Consider the following 18,152-nt stretch of genomic DNA (forward strand, 5'->3'; position numbering starts at 1 on the left):
CTTTTGGTGAGATTGGGTCAGTGTGACAAATTATATTTTGGAATAATTTTGGAGATTTATTTAATTCCTGCTGATAAAACTTTGAAGAGAATGACTATTGTTAATATAGTGTGTGCATGTGACCCTGGAGGGGTTGCTGTGGGTGCAGGTTTTTGTTGCAACCGATCCAGCAAAGGCACTTTAACCAATGAGATTTCTGCAGAAAACAAGAAGCACCTGACTGCAATCCATTGATTGCACTTGCAGGACACCAGATTGGTGAAAAGGTGGCCTCGTTTTATGTTGGAATGAAAACCTACACCCATTGTGGCCCTTTGTGGAATAGTTTGCCCACCCCTGGGTTGGGCAGTGCTGCCGCTCCCCATGCATGCATAATACACCGTGTTCTTCCCTGTGTAGGTTTTCTCTGGGTACATTCCAAAAACATGCATGGTAGGCTGATTGGACACGTTACATGAGTGCGAGAGTGAATGGTTGTCCTTTGCCTCCTTGTGTTCTGTGGTCGGCTGACAATCAATTAAGGGTGACCCCTACCTCGGACCCAAAGTCAGCCGGGATAGGCTCCACCACCCCCTGTGACCCTAGTGAGGACAAATCGTTTCAGAAAATGAATGAATGAATGAATTAATAACTGAAGTAACTCATTGTCTACCCTTCAGGGTGCAAAATGACCAATTCAAAACAACGAGGAGAGTGTAAATGTAATAAAATGGATGAACGTTTATTTCTGTCAATGGCACTAAATCTTGTCATTCAGTTTCAGTTCTCTTGGTTTAGGTTATTAATTATTACTGCAGATAATTACTTTTGACAATTTCTTTCACTCTATTTCTCTCTCTTTGTCTGTCTCTCTCACTCTATTCCTCTCTCTCTCTCTCTCTCTCTCTCTCTCTCTCTCACCCTCTCTCTCTCACCCTCTCTCTCACCCTTCTCTCTCTCACCCTCTCTCTCACCCTCTCTCTCACCCTTCTCTCTCTCTCCCCTCTCTCTCTCACCCTCTCTCTCTCTCTCACCCTCTCTCCCCCTCTCTCCCCCTCTCTCGCCAACTGTTCAAATCCGAGCAGAGCCACGCCTCCCTCCTCCCTCCCTCTCATTGCCGTCCCTCCGCCCCGCGCGCAGGCAGCCTGTCCGCCAGGATGGAACCAGCAGCCGTTTCATATCAATGATTGCATGACCGCTAGTCCACTTCCTGGATGGAAGAATGGGACGATTCCAGCAGCAGTTTTTCTTCGCACTGTACGTCGATCCAAGTCACGGATAAACGCTGAGTGCTCGACACTTGAAATCAATACAATTTGGACCACTTCGACCCCCATCTCTCTCTGGCGTAGTTAAAGACAACCATTGATCGCCGCCTGACCCTTTCCACACTCCGGGAATGTGGCTCCGCGGAATCCCGTCGTGGAGTCCTAAGAGCCCTGCCTGGAAGTGCTTCCACGCCGCCGCGGCGTGTTATTCATCGAAGCCGAAGAATCCCCAGTTTGGACCAAATCGGACTATTTTATAAGGAAGTTTTTTCCCCCATTTTTTATGCTTGTGTGGCCGCAACGTCAACTTATTTTTTTTTTTTGGTGAAAGGCTTCTCTCGCTCGCGTGGGATTTTCTCCTCGTTGTCCGATCAGAGGCTAAAAGACTAAAAACACCTACAAACTTTATCACCGATCGCCTCCTCGTTGCTCTCCATGAGTAGTTTAACATGCAGAAGAGACGGGAACTGAATCGCTGGTGGATTTTATCCGTAATGCTGCTTCTAACCTTGCCCGAACACGGCGACTGTCATCCTGGTAAGTCTCGTCGATTACTTTGCAATAAACAAGCTCGCTCGGTTGATTCCAAACACCGACGATCTCATCATAAGATCAACTACTAATACAATAAAACAAATGAAAAATCTAAATGCAAATCCGTTTTCCAGATCTTGACTTCTACATTGCGCCAAAGTATTGCTGCGAACCTTAACATCGCTTTTCCATTTCTTAAATGTAAGCTTTTGTCGTTCCACTCTTTCATGTTTGAAGCTAAACTTTAGATTTAACTATTGTTTTTGGTTGTTCGTCATGATGAATACGACCCTTGCTTTCTTCCTCTTGCATGCTGCACAGCAAACGGCCACTATGAAACTGTGACTCATTTTACAGCCACTGGATTCATCATTAGGTATACCTAGGAGCAATGTCTGAACGTTTAAAATAAAATTTTCATTTTCATCTTCTGAACTGCTTTGTCCTCATTAAGGTCGCGGGGGGTGCTGGAGCCCATCCCAGCTGACTCCCGGCCAGAGGGCGGGGACACCCTGAATTGGTAACCAGCCAACAACCATTCACACTCACTCATACTTAGGGGTAATTTATAATGTCCAATCAGCCTGCCATGCATGTGTTTGGAATGTGGGAGGAAACTGGAGTTCCCAGAGAAAATCCACGCAGGCCCGGGGAGAACATGCAAATTTCACACAGGTGGACCGACCTGGATTTGAACGCAGGACTCCTACTGTGATGCCGGCGCACTAATCACTCAGCTGTTGGGCCGCCCTGTAAAATAGATAAGTAACACAGAAAAGAAAAGGAAAATATGAACATGAATATAAACATATGCATATATATATAAAAATATGTATATATGCATATGCATATGCATATGTATATGCGTATATATATCTATATGTGTATATATATGTATACATGTATGTATATGCGTATGTGTGTATATATGTATGTGTATATTAATTTATATATGTATGTGTAGATTTATTTATGTGTATATATATATGTATATATGTTTATGTTTATATTTTCTTTTCACAATTCATCAGTAACCTGCAATGCCACATAATAAAGACCACAGAGCTAAACATGCTTATTCAGTTTCATCTTGCAACACAGTGAAGACATAAGTGAATGACTGTAGTTGTAGTGAACTGGAATAGCCTGAAATTAGTGCCACCCCCTCAATTTATTATTCAGCTATATAATTAAAATTCTCAGATGTCATCCTTCACTGTTGCAAGCATGGGTAGAACGTTAAATGCTGTTATGTCCCGTATTGATATTGTTGCTACTCATGTGTGGCACCAATTTTCCTCTATATCAGTTGCAGTGATGCAACAGAAGAATGCTTCTGTCTTAATCACAACCCTCTCTAACCCTTTGTGTATGTGTCTATATATACACATTCCCATAAAATGTGTGTGTAACCCGTGTTACTATTTGTTTCATGTTTTTTTTAAAACAATGAAAATATTTCTATTTTAGCATAAAACTTATAAACCTTTTTAATTATTTATTTCTCATTTTGGACCTTGGGAAAGTTATGTTTGTTGCCAAACATTCGCCTCATCCTCTCTCACCTCTTCCCTTCAAAAACAATAGAAAATATTTTTGCTTGTTAGTGTTTAATTTCAATGGCTCAATGAATAATTTTCTAATCCTTTCGTGTTATTCATCCAAAATTGGTATATGTTGATCATTTTTAAAGGGTTTTTAAAAGTTGGTAGTATGTTGAGGACCGTGAAACGCATTAGAGATCTTACATGTAAAATGCATCTTCAATTGCCATAAATCCAAGTTGCGAAACCACTTCTGAAACTAATAATTTCCTAAGTAGAGGTACCACTGTAATGTAATTTTGTGCTAAACGATGGGGGGTTTTGTAGCTACCAGCTACGTTAATTTTGTGCAGCTGTCACATAAATGTTACATTATGCGATTTCATTAATTTCATGTTTCAAGTACTGTGTATATCACTTAATATTATTGAAATGCGCTTGTCCTTTCTGATGCTATCCTCTTAGAATATATTCTATATTACATAAAAAGCATTAAGAACAATTTATTTGTTTTGCTTCTTAGTTATCCTTATCCAGTGCATATATGTAGTCACTGTTTCTGTTTTTCAGTGTGTAACTGTCATAAAATCTGGCTGCCATTGATAATAGGAATCGATAAGCTTGGAGGCACACAAGTGCAGTTAGATCGGACAAATTGGAAGAGTTGCTCGATTCCCATCTATATAGCACATCAGCTTAATGGATCAAAAAAAAAAGAAAAGAAAAAGACATTACAGAAATGTGCCACAGGCCACTAGATTTGATCAAAATCAAATTGGCTTGCATGGCAGTGCACTATTTCTGGCGTAATGTGACAAATGGCCAAAGTGGCCAGTGGACATAAGTGGGTTGTCCGCCATCTGTGGTAAAGTGGCATATCAGATGAGTTTATGGTAATTAAGAAGTAAATGCAAAATTTGAATGATTTGAGTCGCTGTACATCAATAGGGATCTTCAATGCTGTTTAACATGGTGAAAACCCGAGTCTATCTTTGCTGTGAATCTCACTGAGTATTTTAGCCAAGAGAGTCTTATAGTCACAGTAGCTTTTTAATCAATTAAAAATGACTCACAGCCACTTCACTCCAAATCTTTTCATCTCTCCTAACCATAAAAGACACGCACACACAGTCACACGCAATCTGGATTGGACAAGGCTGGTCTAAAACTAGTGGAAAACACTGCTTTGGAATCAAATGCACTTATTTCCTGTGCTTCTTGACAAACATGATGAATGTCCACTCTCTAAGGCAGTGTCACTGAAGGACATATACTACTGCAGTCAAGGACTTGGCCATATCAATAAATGTCCGGTGTCCTTCAGTCCCCACATCCTCTTTCCCCTTAAACAATCTTGCTGTGATGCGATACAAAGTCGCCTTTGCTTACAGCTGAACTGTCAGTCAGAGTTGCCCACAGAGAATGAAAACAATGGAAGCTTCAGTCTCCTTGTTGCTACATTGTGTTGTTGTGCATCAACACGGCGTCTGTTCGCATTATGTTCATTATTGTTTTCTTTTGTTCAGGCTTCATTCACAATTGCTTGATTGTAGACATTGCCGTCCATGAAACTAATTTCAAATGTTGTGAGCAACGTTACTATAACTACAGTCCAGAGTGATTGAAAAGTCACTTCTTATTTTGAAAATACTCAACATTCATTCCTTTTAAAATATTTTCCTTAGTTTTTCTTTTCTTATTGGTTAGTTCGTTTAAATTTTAAAATGACTGGACACCCTACCCTTGTATACATTTGCACAGTACAGTAATCGTTCGAATATAATAATAATAATGTAGATCTCCAGAATGTAGGACTCCAGAATTGTGTTTCCGAAACTTTAACCACTCAACTGGCAGGCTGACCCACGGATTTAAAAACAAACAAAAAAATCAATTTTAATTTGGTCTTTTTGCCAAAATTTCCTCCACATTTACACTGAACCGGAAAAAACAGAAGTCAAGTCACACTCACACCTGGCAATTGTCTTTGGGGAGACACTTTGCGCATTGCACAGTTGACAGTTTATCATCAGCAGCTTTCATTGGTAGGCATGGAAATGTAACACACTTAAGCACTGTGATTGCACTTAAAAAAAAATCTTTTAATAGATAAACCAGAATCACAGTTTGGATGCTGTTTATAAGGACTCCAAACAAAAGCAGTGTACATGGTAAAAACAAAGCTAAGGTATTATGTGAGGCCCTAGTCTGTTGACAGCAAGGTCGCCTGGTTCCTAGTTTTATATCCATATATAGAGATTTCATTAATTTAAGAAATATTTCACCTTTTAGTTTCTCTCTTTAATTCTTGGTTAATTCTTTTACATTATTATATTTCACACATTTTTTTGTCTTCTTGAAGCAGCTATTGAAAATTTCTTTATATGCTTTCACAATGAGTGACATTTGTTGTTTCTCCTACATAGTTCTACTGTCCCCGAGATAAAAAAGAAAGGGTGTAAAGCCAAAATAAGGTACCTTCGTTATTTAACAGACCTTTGACAAACCAATCAAAGCTTTTTTACCTGAAGTTGAGCACTGTATAGCAGTGAAGCTTGATTGCATGATGTAAAATGGAATGGCTACAGAGGAAATCTGGAGCAAGTTAATTTCAGAGGATTTCAAGAGTGGAAGGAAATGTGCTGAGTTGGATGGTTTTAGGAGGGAGTTTAAAGACTGCTCTATCGATCCTGTTGGCATGTTGCCCCCTCGGGGAATGCAAATGTTTCACTTCCTTTTACACACATCCAAACCCTCCTAGTAGGAGAACCTTAATTATCAAGGGATTTGAATACCATGGCCTTTTCCTCTGGCAATTTTATTTTACAGAAACAAATAGTTTCATACTTGCTGAACAATGACCACTCGTCCATTCTCTGTTGCTGAAATTGCTAATTGTCAAGGAAAAATTCGGATCCCTTGGTATTATTTTTTTCCTTTGACAAATGTCATCACAATACCTGCGAGTTTGCACACCTGACAAACGCTATTGCTCAGAGAAGCAGTGACAGCTGCTGTATGTTATTGTCGCATCCAATTTGAACCCCATCCCACATGTTTACCAGAGCGAAGAGACCTATCCCCAGGTAACGGCTAATCACTGAGGGATTCCACACATCATCTGTCCCACACTTAATAGTCTGCATGGAATAGGCAGTTGAAGGCAGGGACTGCTTGAACAACCACACAGATCTCAAGACAACTCGCTGTTTTGGATGATTGGGCCAATTAAAAGGTTTTGGTTGAGTTGTTGACACTAGTGACACTGTTGTACCATTCCTACAAAATGAGGTAATCATTTACCATGACCAGTCTATTGAGATGAAGTGCCTTTAATTTAGTATTTTCTGTTTAATCGTGCTATAAACAACAAAAGTCCCAACAGGCTCAAACATATGACACTACTTCTATCACTGTGTGACATGTTATTGCTATGAATCTGCTTTTCTAGAAAGAGTTATTCTTGTTGAGTGTTGTTGAGTGTGAACACAGCTGTAATCAAATTGTCTGTGAACTATAGCCGTTTATAAATAATCACCCATGGCAATCATATTTACCATTTAATAATTCAGGAATATTCTGAGCTACAGTTACAAATCTTGTATTTGGGGAAACTTTGTATACTCGACATATAATCAAGCCATTTCATCTCAATGTTGAAAGTTGTGTTGTGGCCATCCACCATTCCAAATCGATTGTCTTTTCCCTATTACATCCTCTAATATTGCATTTTTTTTGTCTATAATCATTATTCTGCATTTACTTTGAGCACTGTCTCCCTTTTTTATTGACCAAACCAGAATTGTGGATCAACAGATCTACAGCAAATGAAAATGACAGTAAATTCCTTGCTGATACTACTAATGCTAAAACAAATACAGTACATACATCCATAGATAATGGAAAAAGACAAAGCAATAAACAGGATAAAATGAGTTTTGGGATAAATCTCTGAGGCTTATATTTGATAGGATAGATGAGGAATTATAAATGTCAGGTCATATTAATTTATTTTTTATCCTTTCACCAAAAAAGAAAATGTTCATGTAAAAAGGCCTGATTGTTTAGTTTTAATACAAAAAGAACAAAATGTAAAACATGAGTATAATTTCCAAGTATTTTGCAAATTCTTTTTCTGACTTCCGTGCCCCCTTGTTCTTTCGTAAGTTGGTTGCATTAGTTAATTTGTTACATTGTCACGTTCTCCTGGTTTTTCTATTTAAGGTTTGATTTTTGGAGAACAAATTTATGTTGATTAAAGATCACTTTAGTGCACCCTCATTCCCCATGTCTGCATGCTTACCTGCACTTGGGTCCAATTCTGCACCACCGCTAAACCTAAAATAATATAATTACTGTGGTTATGCGGTCATTTTATATACGGTAAGTCGTCTATAATACAGAGATAACACTGAACAAAAAAAATGGCAGAAGTAACTTGTATCCTATAGTTTTATTTATAATTTCTAAGTGCAGCCTTCAAGTATTAATCGGAGAGCCACATCAAAGAACTCTTAAAGAGGAAGTAAAGAGTTCTGACTGCTTGCTTACATGGCCCAAGGCATGCATAAAGATCCTTTTTGGAAATGATGCATGCAAAAGAGTGCTCGAGCAACAATTATTATATCTGGCTACTTCTGAATCATCTGGCCAGTGAACTTCAGGTTAGCTATATTAATATATATTTATTTTTCCAAATCTCAGTGCATACTAAAATCAAATGTGTTTGCAGTTGACTAGAGTCTAATGTTACCACAGATCTCCGATTCCTTCTGAATTAATACATTTGTATTAATGCATACGTGTCTTTCAAATGCCAGCTGTTTTGGTTCATTTATGTTCACTTTACAAACCAAAATAAGTAGTGTAAAAATCCACTTAGCTGTGTTATGTTCGGCCATTATTTTATCAGTGAGATGTTTATTTTGATGATTCTTTCTCGTATTATAGACTCTGACACCATTTAATCTTCTGTTATGGTACCGGGTAGGCCAGATCAGCTGGCACATTAATAGAAGTGATGTGAAGAGATGTATCTCTAATCACATTTTATCTGTTCGAAAGTTACAACAGTTTATTGAAATGCGGCTGCCTTGAGATATGATTTCTTGAGATTTTTTGTATGATTTACACAAAGAGGTGTCAGCTGCTGGCTATTCACTCATCTTTGTGGAAAACTTTAGAAATGTGCATATTTCTAAACACATGCCTAAGAATATATGACCCTTCCGCTGTACTCTCGGTTTGTTTAAACTCATCTTGTACGTATACAAAATGTAGCACAAAAAACAACAACAGCCCGTTACATTTAAAAAGTACACACACAGACCTTTATCAAGGTATTTTTGCAAGATGTGGTAATCGGTTTGAGAAAGTTTGACATCTGTCAAAAATTGCATATCATCCACCAGGACAATGAGCCGTAAAACAGCTAAAAACAATGAATGGCAAAGCGCAAAACATTGGAGTATTATTAAATGGCAAACAGTCAGACTTGTTTTACAATAAATCCTATTAAACAGATAGCTATTTAATGCATTTCTTTCACCGTAGTAGTTTTTCCCCTTGAAGTGCAGTCGACAGCCTAGATGGATTTAGTGAATCACTTTACCCGGTCTTGCATAGTGTAATGGAAATTCAGCCTCTTGTTCTCTGTGGATTTCCTTTCAGGAAGTTGGGACATTTTCATTCATAAGGCTTGATTTGAGTTAGACAATAGAACAATGGTTCTTTATCAGCATCTTATCAATAAAGACTAAATTCCAGGATATGGCCAACCTCCTCCACCTTTTTATTTTAGTGCAAGCCTTATTAATAACAAATTATGCATTTTTTATTTCAGGCATAATCGCCCAAATTAGTGTCCAAATACCTGTATTAATATTGTGAGTTGAGGTAAGTTTGATGATGTGTACAAATGTTTCTTCGGGTGAAATGCAACGTACACCTTAGACTGGTCGCTAGTCAGCCTTAGGGCACACAGAGAGCCAAACGAACCCCCCCACTTACAATCACACTGCCACCAGCAGGAATCGAGGCCGTGCCTGCCCGCACCAAAGTCCGGCGAGTGAACTTCTACACACATACACACACACACATACCTGGATATGTACCTGGATTTAAATAAAGACTAAAGTAATGCAAATTTCCCCTTAAAATAATACATTTCATATCTGTTCTACAATACACCGGATAGATGCAAATGTTTGTTGATCCACAAGGGCCTTCAACTTCCACTTTGCTAACTAGCCAGCAAGATGAACATACCCTCACTCCACCGAACAACATGTAGTGTTTACGGGCCACTGTAATCCGGAGATCCTGCGGGTCGATGAGCAAGTCGCGCACGACCGTCTGGGAACGATTGACACCCTGTAATTGATTTTTCTTCAAGAAGCCAGAAGGCAGGAAGGTAGAAGAAGTGTGAGCCAATCTGACAAGTAATAACGGTCTTATAGCTGTTGTTCTTACACTATCACTTGTGATTTTTGTTTTTGTGTAAACCGTTGTCTAATTAAGATAACTATCTCGTACTGAGAAACCACTAGGGCTCTTGACCAACAGGATGGGTCAGTCCCAAGCTATGTATGATCTTTAGGTGCAAGGTTTTGTGTGTTAAGTAACTTTGCCTAATTTTTAAGAAGGTACATTTTGCCCCACATGCGATTCTTTGCCCGAAAAATAATATATACCTTATGATGCCATGTTTTATACTGTTGCCAAAGAGAGTGTCGGCATGGATCCTTATGGGCCCATTCAGACAGCAAGCAATTGAACTAAATTGAGAACTCTCAAGTAGTGCCCTAATTTCCTTAACCACAGTGATTATCTCCACACAATTGATTATATTCTTAAACGTATATCTATTGATCCAGATCTTTTCCACATCCCTGCTAACATGGTAAACTGTGTACTTAAAAATATTTCAGATTGACCACATTTTTTGGTGGGAAATTCAGCTCTGTTGTTCGTTTGGCAGTTCATGTTTTGAGATTCTAATTAGAATACCCTGTCTACTTCTTACAGAACAGAATGTAGTATAAGTGCAGCCTAATGAGCAAGATGTGTGTGCCTACTTTGCCCTTCCTCCCATTTTGCTTGCTTTGTTGTTCATGTTCCCTGATGAATCTCAGACTAAATTGTTTTCTGTTTGGACGGTCGTCCAAGGCCGGAATACACACAATGCTCAAGAGGGTGTGTACATGTGTGTTCTGGACTTATTTCAAAGTTAGTGTCGCTCATTGTGGCCCTATTTCTACATATTCTTTCAGTTTCTCTTCAGGAAGTTGTGTTTGAGGTTCCCAGTGCCCAGCAAGACTTTGAAATAAACATCTGGCCCCTGTTTTCTGTTGCAGCAATTGTCAATTAACATTATAAATAAAACACAGTCTGGTGTTTTATTTATAATGTTAATTGACAATAGAACATGAGGATTGGAAAATACATGACGAGGTCTTAGGGTAAATTTCCAAATTAACAATCGGATAACCCTTCCCCTCGGGAAGTGTTTTAACATCAGACTATTGGGTTTAATTGTGCTGTAATATGGCTTCATTTCTCTGTCCTTGGGGTTTTTGTGTACACTTTGCTGAATGCGCTTTTCTTTTAGCTGTGAAAGCCAAAATCTCTTTATTGGTATTTGAATAGTTGTAGTGTTTGTGAAGTCAACATCCTGGTCCTAAAGGTCACCTGATATTTGGCTGATACTGGCTTTTATCCCGTTGTCAGTGTCCCTCGTGTGATTTGAGCACGTTCATAGACATTGAACCACAATGCCCACATTTCCGGGAATTTGAGTTTCACGCATTTTCTTCTCAAAAGTCTACTTTTATTTATTTCAAATATTTATTCCAGCTAAGCAGACTGTACCCTTACAATTTACAAGACATTCCATCTCATACTCATACCACACACCAAAAGCGCAACATTGGTATGTGAATGTTTAGGTGGGCGAACGGGTGCTAATGTGAAAGCGCTTTGTGCCAGCTCAATACATGTATATAATTGCGTTATATATGTAAGTACTTTCCATTTACCATTTCACTCATACTGTAAGGTTGAAGTGCCATTACTGTGCAGTCACATTTTTATTCTCGAGTTTCGTGGGCATCAGTAGAACATGTTAGACTGTTTTAACTTTTGATAGCTCGCACAGGATTATTAGACGTATTTTTGGGAAAATGTCTTTTAGTTATGCCTAATAGTGCAAAAAATGTGGTACTAACATCCGCACACGCATCCTAATTTGTTTCTTGGTTGTTCTTCATCCATTTCTCAATGCGCGGAGATGAGGAAATCTTACTTGAAACTCACTATCACAGTTGTCACTGCCTAATCTAAGACATGCGAATAATTCATCCAAATGATGTATCATTGCTCGGCAGCAATCACTTCTTGTTCCCCCGCTGTGGAAGGCATAACTTGGATTGACCAATTAGACTTGAAATTGGCCTTCATTCAAAAGTCAACCATAGTAATCAAAATCCATCAACACATTGTAGAAAATGCCTCGTTAACCATGCATAAATCCAGTTTTAAAAAAAATAGAAATAGAAAAAAAGATACCGCAAACAACTGAAAGTGAATAGACAATTAAGGCAGCATTAAGAATTCGTCTATAAGTTTCCTGCGTTTTAGCGCAAAACTAAAAAGACTGTTCAGGAGAAGCAGATGTCATTTGACAGTTGCCTCGATGCTTTGGTGAGATAGCAGCTGTCTCTCAGTGCACATTTTTTAATTTTTATTGGTACCAACCAATTTGAATCATGAGCTGTTTCGTATTCGAAATGAATATAAAACCACCCAAACAAACTTCTGTTTGTTGTAAATTCAGGCAAATTAATGTTAGTTTTTTGTCTTAATTATTTAGTTTAATGGTTGGCCTTCTGTCTCTAAGAGAAACTGTAGAAATTGTTTAAAAAGTAATGAAGTTTGCCTCCCTTTCAGTCAAAGTTTTCAATTTGTGCATTAAGGATTGAAGTCAGGTAGCCAGTAAACGACTGTTGACGTGCAAGAAAATATTGCATTTCTTTCAAATGTTAGGTCTGACATATCACCCTTTTTAGGCATATGCCTTTAATAGGTACCTTTAATACTAATACCTGGGATGCAATTGATATTTCAACTTTAGTCTTGAACATCTTAGACAGATGAAACAATCGCAGTGTTTGTTAGGTTGTTGTTGTCTTTTCCAAAGTCTCTCAGGGGTTTCTTTGAGTTGTTGTTGAGTGTGATATTATGGCACAAATGAGCAGTGGAGGAGATTGCCCTTAGGGTGATGAAAAGGGGGAAAGAGTTGTACGCTACGGCATTACAAGCTCTTTTGATCCCGAAGGCCTTTTAACACTTCTTTTCCCAAAATAATGAAAGGTAAAAACTTGAAAATGTGTAAGACATGCAGGTAGAATATTAATAGACATAATTTGCATGGGTTTCCTTTATGTAACATATAGGACTTGCAGTGAAGCTCTCCTCCCATCTGACGATCAGCACAAAATGCATTTTCTGCTCTGCTCAATCAGAAATGCTGTGGCTTTAATCCTTTGCCCTCGGGGGACAGCTGACATGGATGAGAGTAAACTGTTGACATGGAGCTGTCTCCTATGCTCTGTGATCAAAGTGTGCACGGCCCTCCTGTTTCACAACATGCCTTCAAATATTCTCTGAGTTGCTGCCACAGAGACAGCCTCCCTCTTTGTTTCACACACATCATTTTAATCTACCCTGAGTTGATAGATGTGATCACAAACTGGCTACTTAGGACGTTTCCACTGTAGCCTCTGTGACCTTCCTCTAAGCACGTTGCATCCGATTTCAAATGTGCTCACGTCTTGGTGAATACCATTTTTGGAGGCATCAATGTGCCAATTTAAAGTGCAAGGCAGAACTGTGCTTGATGCAGCTCTGTTTAATTAATCCCCAGTAATGATGCAACTATTAGTAACAGCAGAGATGATTTTAAGTGGCTTGGGGGGGTGAAGCTGCGCGGTGGCTGTGATGGGAGTCAAAACATCTTATTGACTTCTATACTGCCCGCATGTTATTGTGGCATGTAATTGTTTGATGTACAACAAAACAAATTGTTCACTAATTTGAGCCTGGGGTCTATTTTCTGCAATGGACTAAGGATCCCGCTATAGTAGGTTTGGGGGATATGACAAAGAATGTTATCATGTTTACATATATATATATGAAGGGTTTTTGTGGTCTCTTTTTTAGATGCTTGCTTTGCTTTCCAGTCCAATTCTGCTAGCTCTTTTTGCATATTATCAACTCGATTATGCCATCTCCAGCTAACTGTTTATCTTTTATCCATATTAAAAGAAGGCTCTTCTTCTCGTTATGAATGTCACTGGGCAGCTTGGAAATTATGGTTAGTCCTTTGGGAGGCTTGATATCCTTCATCCTTCTGCTTAAGGATGAAGGATATTGTCGAAGTACTCCTCTCATTCTGGTGAGCCAGTTCAGTCTCGCATACACCACTCGTGTTTTCGATGATTTTGTGCTTAATATTATAAGTTATTATATTATTATTGATAATATGCACATCTAAACCTTTGTGAATAAGTAAAAAATAATATATCATGACAGTACTACCTATGAACAATATGTCGTGAATTGCCATCCTCTCACTCTGTGGACATGTAGTTACATGCCCTGTGATGCAGAAATGCCACTCCAAATCAGGAAAAAAGTGTTACCTCCAAACGAGAATGGTTTCTGAAGTGTAATTTTAACACACTGTACAATCTTAGGATGCTGTTGCAAATTCTGGTTTCCCTACTGCAAGTAATATGGTTTTGAAGGAAAAAATACAAATTAAAAGCTTTGTTGCTTGTCAATGTACAACCAAAAAAATGTGTGATTTAATTCTGTGCAGTTAATAGTGGCACGGCTTTAGACCGCCTCAGTGTAGAGCATCAGTGGTTCAGCCGAATTCCAGGCCAGCTGCTGCTGAAATGGATGTAATTGTTTGTAACTGTTGGAGTGCCTAAGACATCACAGGCTCTGCAGGTTGGCAAATCTTGTCGTCTGCAGGTCTTGATGGTGATGATCATTGCCAGCTGTTCCGGCTGTGGTTAACAATGCTAACTGGACTGGAATCGAGAAATTTTCCTTGGCACACGTTTTTCTGTTATTGCTTATGAGGCTAAGACATCGGTGTGGGGTGGATAATGCAGAAGTGAATTTTGATCATCTCCCTTCAGGGTTACCACCATTCTGGGAGTTGCAGAAACTGCCATCTGATAAACTACTTGAACAGCAATATGAAATTTCAACTGTGGAAATTACATGAATGTGTTATATTTACAACCCACTGGCTAAACATAACATTAACATTTGGCAGTCTCATTTTGGCAGCTTCCCTAAATGTTTTTTTTTCTCCTCAGTTTTGTCAGATGGCCAACCTCACCAAGCTGGAGCAAGGGATCTTGGGAGTGCAGGTCTAATAAGGGAGAGGAGAGCAGCTGGAGACTCTTACTGGTCCTACTCAGGTACATCTCTCTTTTAAAAATCACAGTTGTTTGTCCTTCCAATTTAATGGTCCTGCTAGGAGAAATTGTATGATTGGTGTCAGCATGTTTTTCCTTTTTTTTAATGAATTCCATCTTCTCAAGAACTAATCTATTTTAAGAGGAAGTCAAAACACTGTACAAAAATATGTTCTTAAGCTGCATTCCTGGTGAATGTTTTCATCAGACTCACACAGCAATAGTTGGCTCAGATGTAAAAACAGTTGTACACCCCCCCTACATAGGCAATACTTTAATGGTACTTTTTTTTAAGATCGACTAACAACTGTAATGAACAAAAAAAACACAAGTTAGACTGACAAACCCTTCCAATGAAAAAAGAATCTAAAATATGATGAATTTAAAAAAGTATTTTTGTTGTTCTGTTGTGTAATCAAAATAAGACATCTCCCTCCTTACATTATAAAAAATAAATAAGAAAAGTGTCTGGTGGCCAAAGTAAACTTTGACTCCATGACAGTCCCATGAGTATGACATTTTAGGCATATTCTCTGAGCTTCAAAGTATGCACGGGTGGATGGTGAAGGTTGAAATGTTCTTGTGCAAAGCCTGTAAAGGGCAATAACTGATGTTGCGTTTAAAGACTAAAAAAACATTACCCTGTCAGGTTGAAAACTATGGGGGCATATAAAAAAAGGAGCTACTGTTTTAATTATTATAACATTCTCACATTTTAATGTTCTTAATGAAATTATTAATTAGCCAGTGATTTACCTAACTGTTTGTATGTGAAAGCTTTCAGGATTTCTTGCTAAAAACAAATTATGGCTAAGAAAAGTTCTGATAAGCATGGTTTATTTATTTTTAAACAGCTTAATGTTCAGCCATACAAATTTGCCACGGACACCGGAGGCCCCCGTGCAAACAAAGCTGTCCAGCGAGAAATAGAGGTTATGTGCTTTGGTAAAGGGCACCTCGCAAGATTTGCCCAGGAGGCGAGAAGCACTCTGTTAAATTGTATTTACAGCTTCCAAGGTCCAAAAACAGCATACAGAAAAATAACTAACTTGCTCTTGGAATGTAATGTGTTTGTGTGGATGATTGCTCTGAGGGTGTCATTTGTATTTGATAAAAAAATTGCAGATGTCTTTATAGGAAGGAAATAGAACAAAAATCCCAGTTTGCTGGAATGCATGTCAACTCAGATGTGGATTTCTTTTCATGTATGTATTAAATTAGAAAACACTGAACATCTAAAGCTGTTCAGTGCTTCATTTATGCTTGTTTGAAGTTCAATTCTAAAATTCCAAATGGTCATGTTTGGGCCCTGGTTTTACAACAGAAACAAAAACAAAGTTTGTGTTTAATTGTACAGTCTGCTAATCAACAGTCATCTATCTTGACTGCTTGGTGAACAAAAAGGATGCCATTGAGGCAACATAGAAATGCCCGTTGCATTGAAAAGGTAATTAGCAGCTTAGGTTGTGAATGGAGGACCGACAAGCGTGCCTCAGCAGCTAAATGGTTATTAAGTGCATTTGCTCTGTTCAAGTGAGTGGAAAAAGAAATGCAGACAGCTGGCAGAGGCTAAAGCTCGAAAGCACTGGTGAGTAAACAAAGCTTCAACACTGAGCTTCGTACTCTAACGTGCATATACTTAGTTTCATATTCAACATCCTGTAGGAATCTGGTTTTAAATTAACACCCTTCATCTCGCCTCTGGCCCAGAGTCAGCTAGGATAGGCTCCAGCACCCCCCGCCACCCTAATGAGGATAAAGCCATTCAGAAAATGAGATGGAATGAGACCCTTCATCTCTTCACTAGTATTCAAAACATATTCGTATTGTATTTCAGTTACTTGTATATAAATTAATATGTAAAAAAATCACAGTCATATAGCTTTTACAGACGAGCTTGAGGACGATGTCAATCAAAGTTTCTAGATGCAACACATAATACTGCAGAGCCATCAGATATTCAACCTGAGCACTCTATAAGCTAAATACATCACATTTATCTCCTGGCAATAATTATCCACTCATCATTTTTTTTTAAATTATAGGATAATTGGTAAAAATTTAACTGGATGGGTTTTCTCCAGGTACTCTGGTCCCCTTCCAAATCCCAAAGATGTGAGTGGTAAGCTGATTGGACACTCGAATTTCTCCTTGTTACTTGCTATTTGCTGGCCACGATTTTTGCCTGGTGCCCTTGGTTAGCTGGGGTAAGCTCCTTGAAACTAGTACTATCTCTCATCCTTCCCAGAGAAATTATCAGACTCTGCACATCCCCTGTGTTGTAGCTTAGCCTTTGGTCAAGCTTGCTTCATCCTCAATATTTATTCAACTCTTATTTGTCCAGGTAAGGCATTTGAGAACATAAATTTATTTGTAATGCTGACCTAGCAGCAGGCAGAATAATAAAACAAGATACTGTTACTCTTGTGGTTAATGCCCAGTTCTCGCATAACCTTGCCTTGCTATCCTACCATATTGCATATTATGGAACACTGTATAGAGTTGCGATGATGTTGGAGCCTATCCCAACTAACAATGGTCTGGGGGCAATATACACTCCAAACTGGTTGCCAGGCATTTGTACCCACTGAAATGACGACTGTTCAATTAGCCTATCATGCATGTTTTTATTATGTGGGAAGAAACCAGAGTACATGAAGAAAAACTAAACTAAATGCTCCAGAAGAAGGCCGGAGACCATTTACCTTAAAACTATGAGGCCGTGTGTGTGTGTCTCGGACAAGCTGTGCTATAAAGAAAAATGGACTTTAGGGATATTTATAAGCTGGATATCTTTATGCCTAAAGAGCATCTCCTGGGTTCTTTGGAAAGAATGCCACACAGTCAGTCAAGTTTGCTTTAAAGTCAAGTGCCACTAAATACACAAGGGTCTACCGGGAGCAATGTTTCTCTTGATGCATTAACTTGCAGGAGCTTCCTCTTTCTGGCACCATGGTGACATAGTATTGCTCTTTTTCCTTTGTAAAGGGTGTCAAGCCACATGAAAAAGTATGTTTGATTCACACGCTGCTCACCATTTTGAAGCTCAGATTCAACTGAAAATGTGAGAAACAGAAGGTTTAATAAAAAATGATTATTAATGTAAAATAAATATACATATATATACCGTATTTTCACGACTATAAGGCACGCTAAAAAGTCTTAAATTTTCTCTCTCTATATATTCCACTTACCAAAAAAAAATCAGCTATGAAACCACTAGTGGTACAAATTAATTTTGTAAGAAGGTACCACTCTATTTAATTGTTTTATTAATTCAGGAAGTTATTCATTCCAAAATTATATCATTTATGTTTTTATAATTATTATTTAAT

General features: G+C 38.5%; 1 protein-coding gene across 1 annotated transcript in view; it reads left to right on the top strand.

The window, feature by feature from the left end:
* The first annotated feature begins 1,101 nt into the window (after positions 1-1,101).
* Positions 1,102-18,152, top strand: part of ca16b (carbonic anhydrase XVI b) — a 55,211-nt gene continuing 38,160 nt past the window's right edge. Inside the window, exons 1-2 of the mRNA XM_077726443.1 lie at positions 1,102-1,784; positions 14,716-14,820. Of these exons, the coding sequence (XP_077582569.1) occupies positions 1,697-1,784; positions 14,716-14,820 (193 nt within the window). The 5' untranslated portion in view covers positions 1,102-1,696. The remainder of the gene's footprint in view (positions 1,785-14,715; positions 14,821-18,152) is intronic.

This window comes from Stigmatopora nigra, chromosome 10 (assembly GCF_051989575.1).
Source record: "Stigmatopora nigra isolate UIUO_SnigA chromosome 10, RoL_Snig_1.1, whole genome shotgun sequence".
Taxonomy (NCBI): domain Eukaryota; kingdom Metazoa; phylum Chordata; class Actinopteri; order Syngnathiformes; family Syngnathidae; genus Stigmatopora; species Stigmatopora nigra.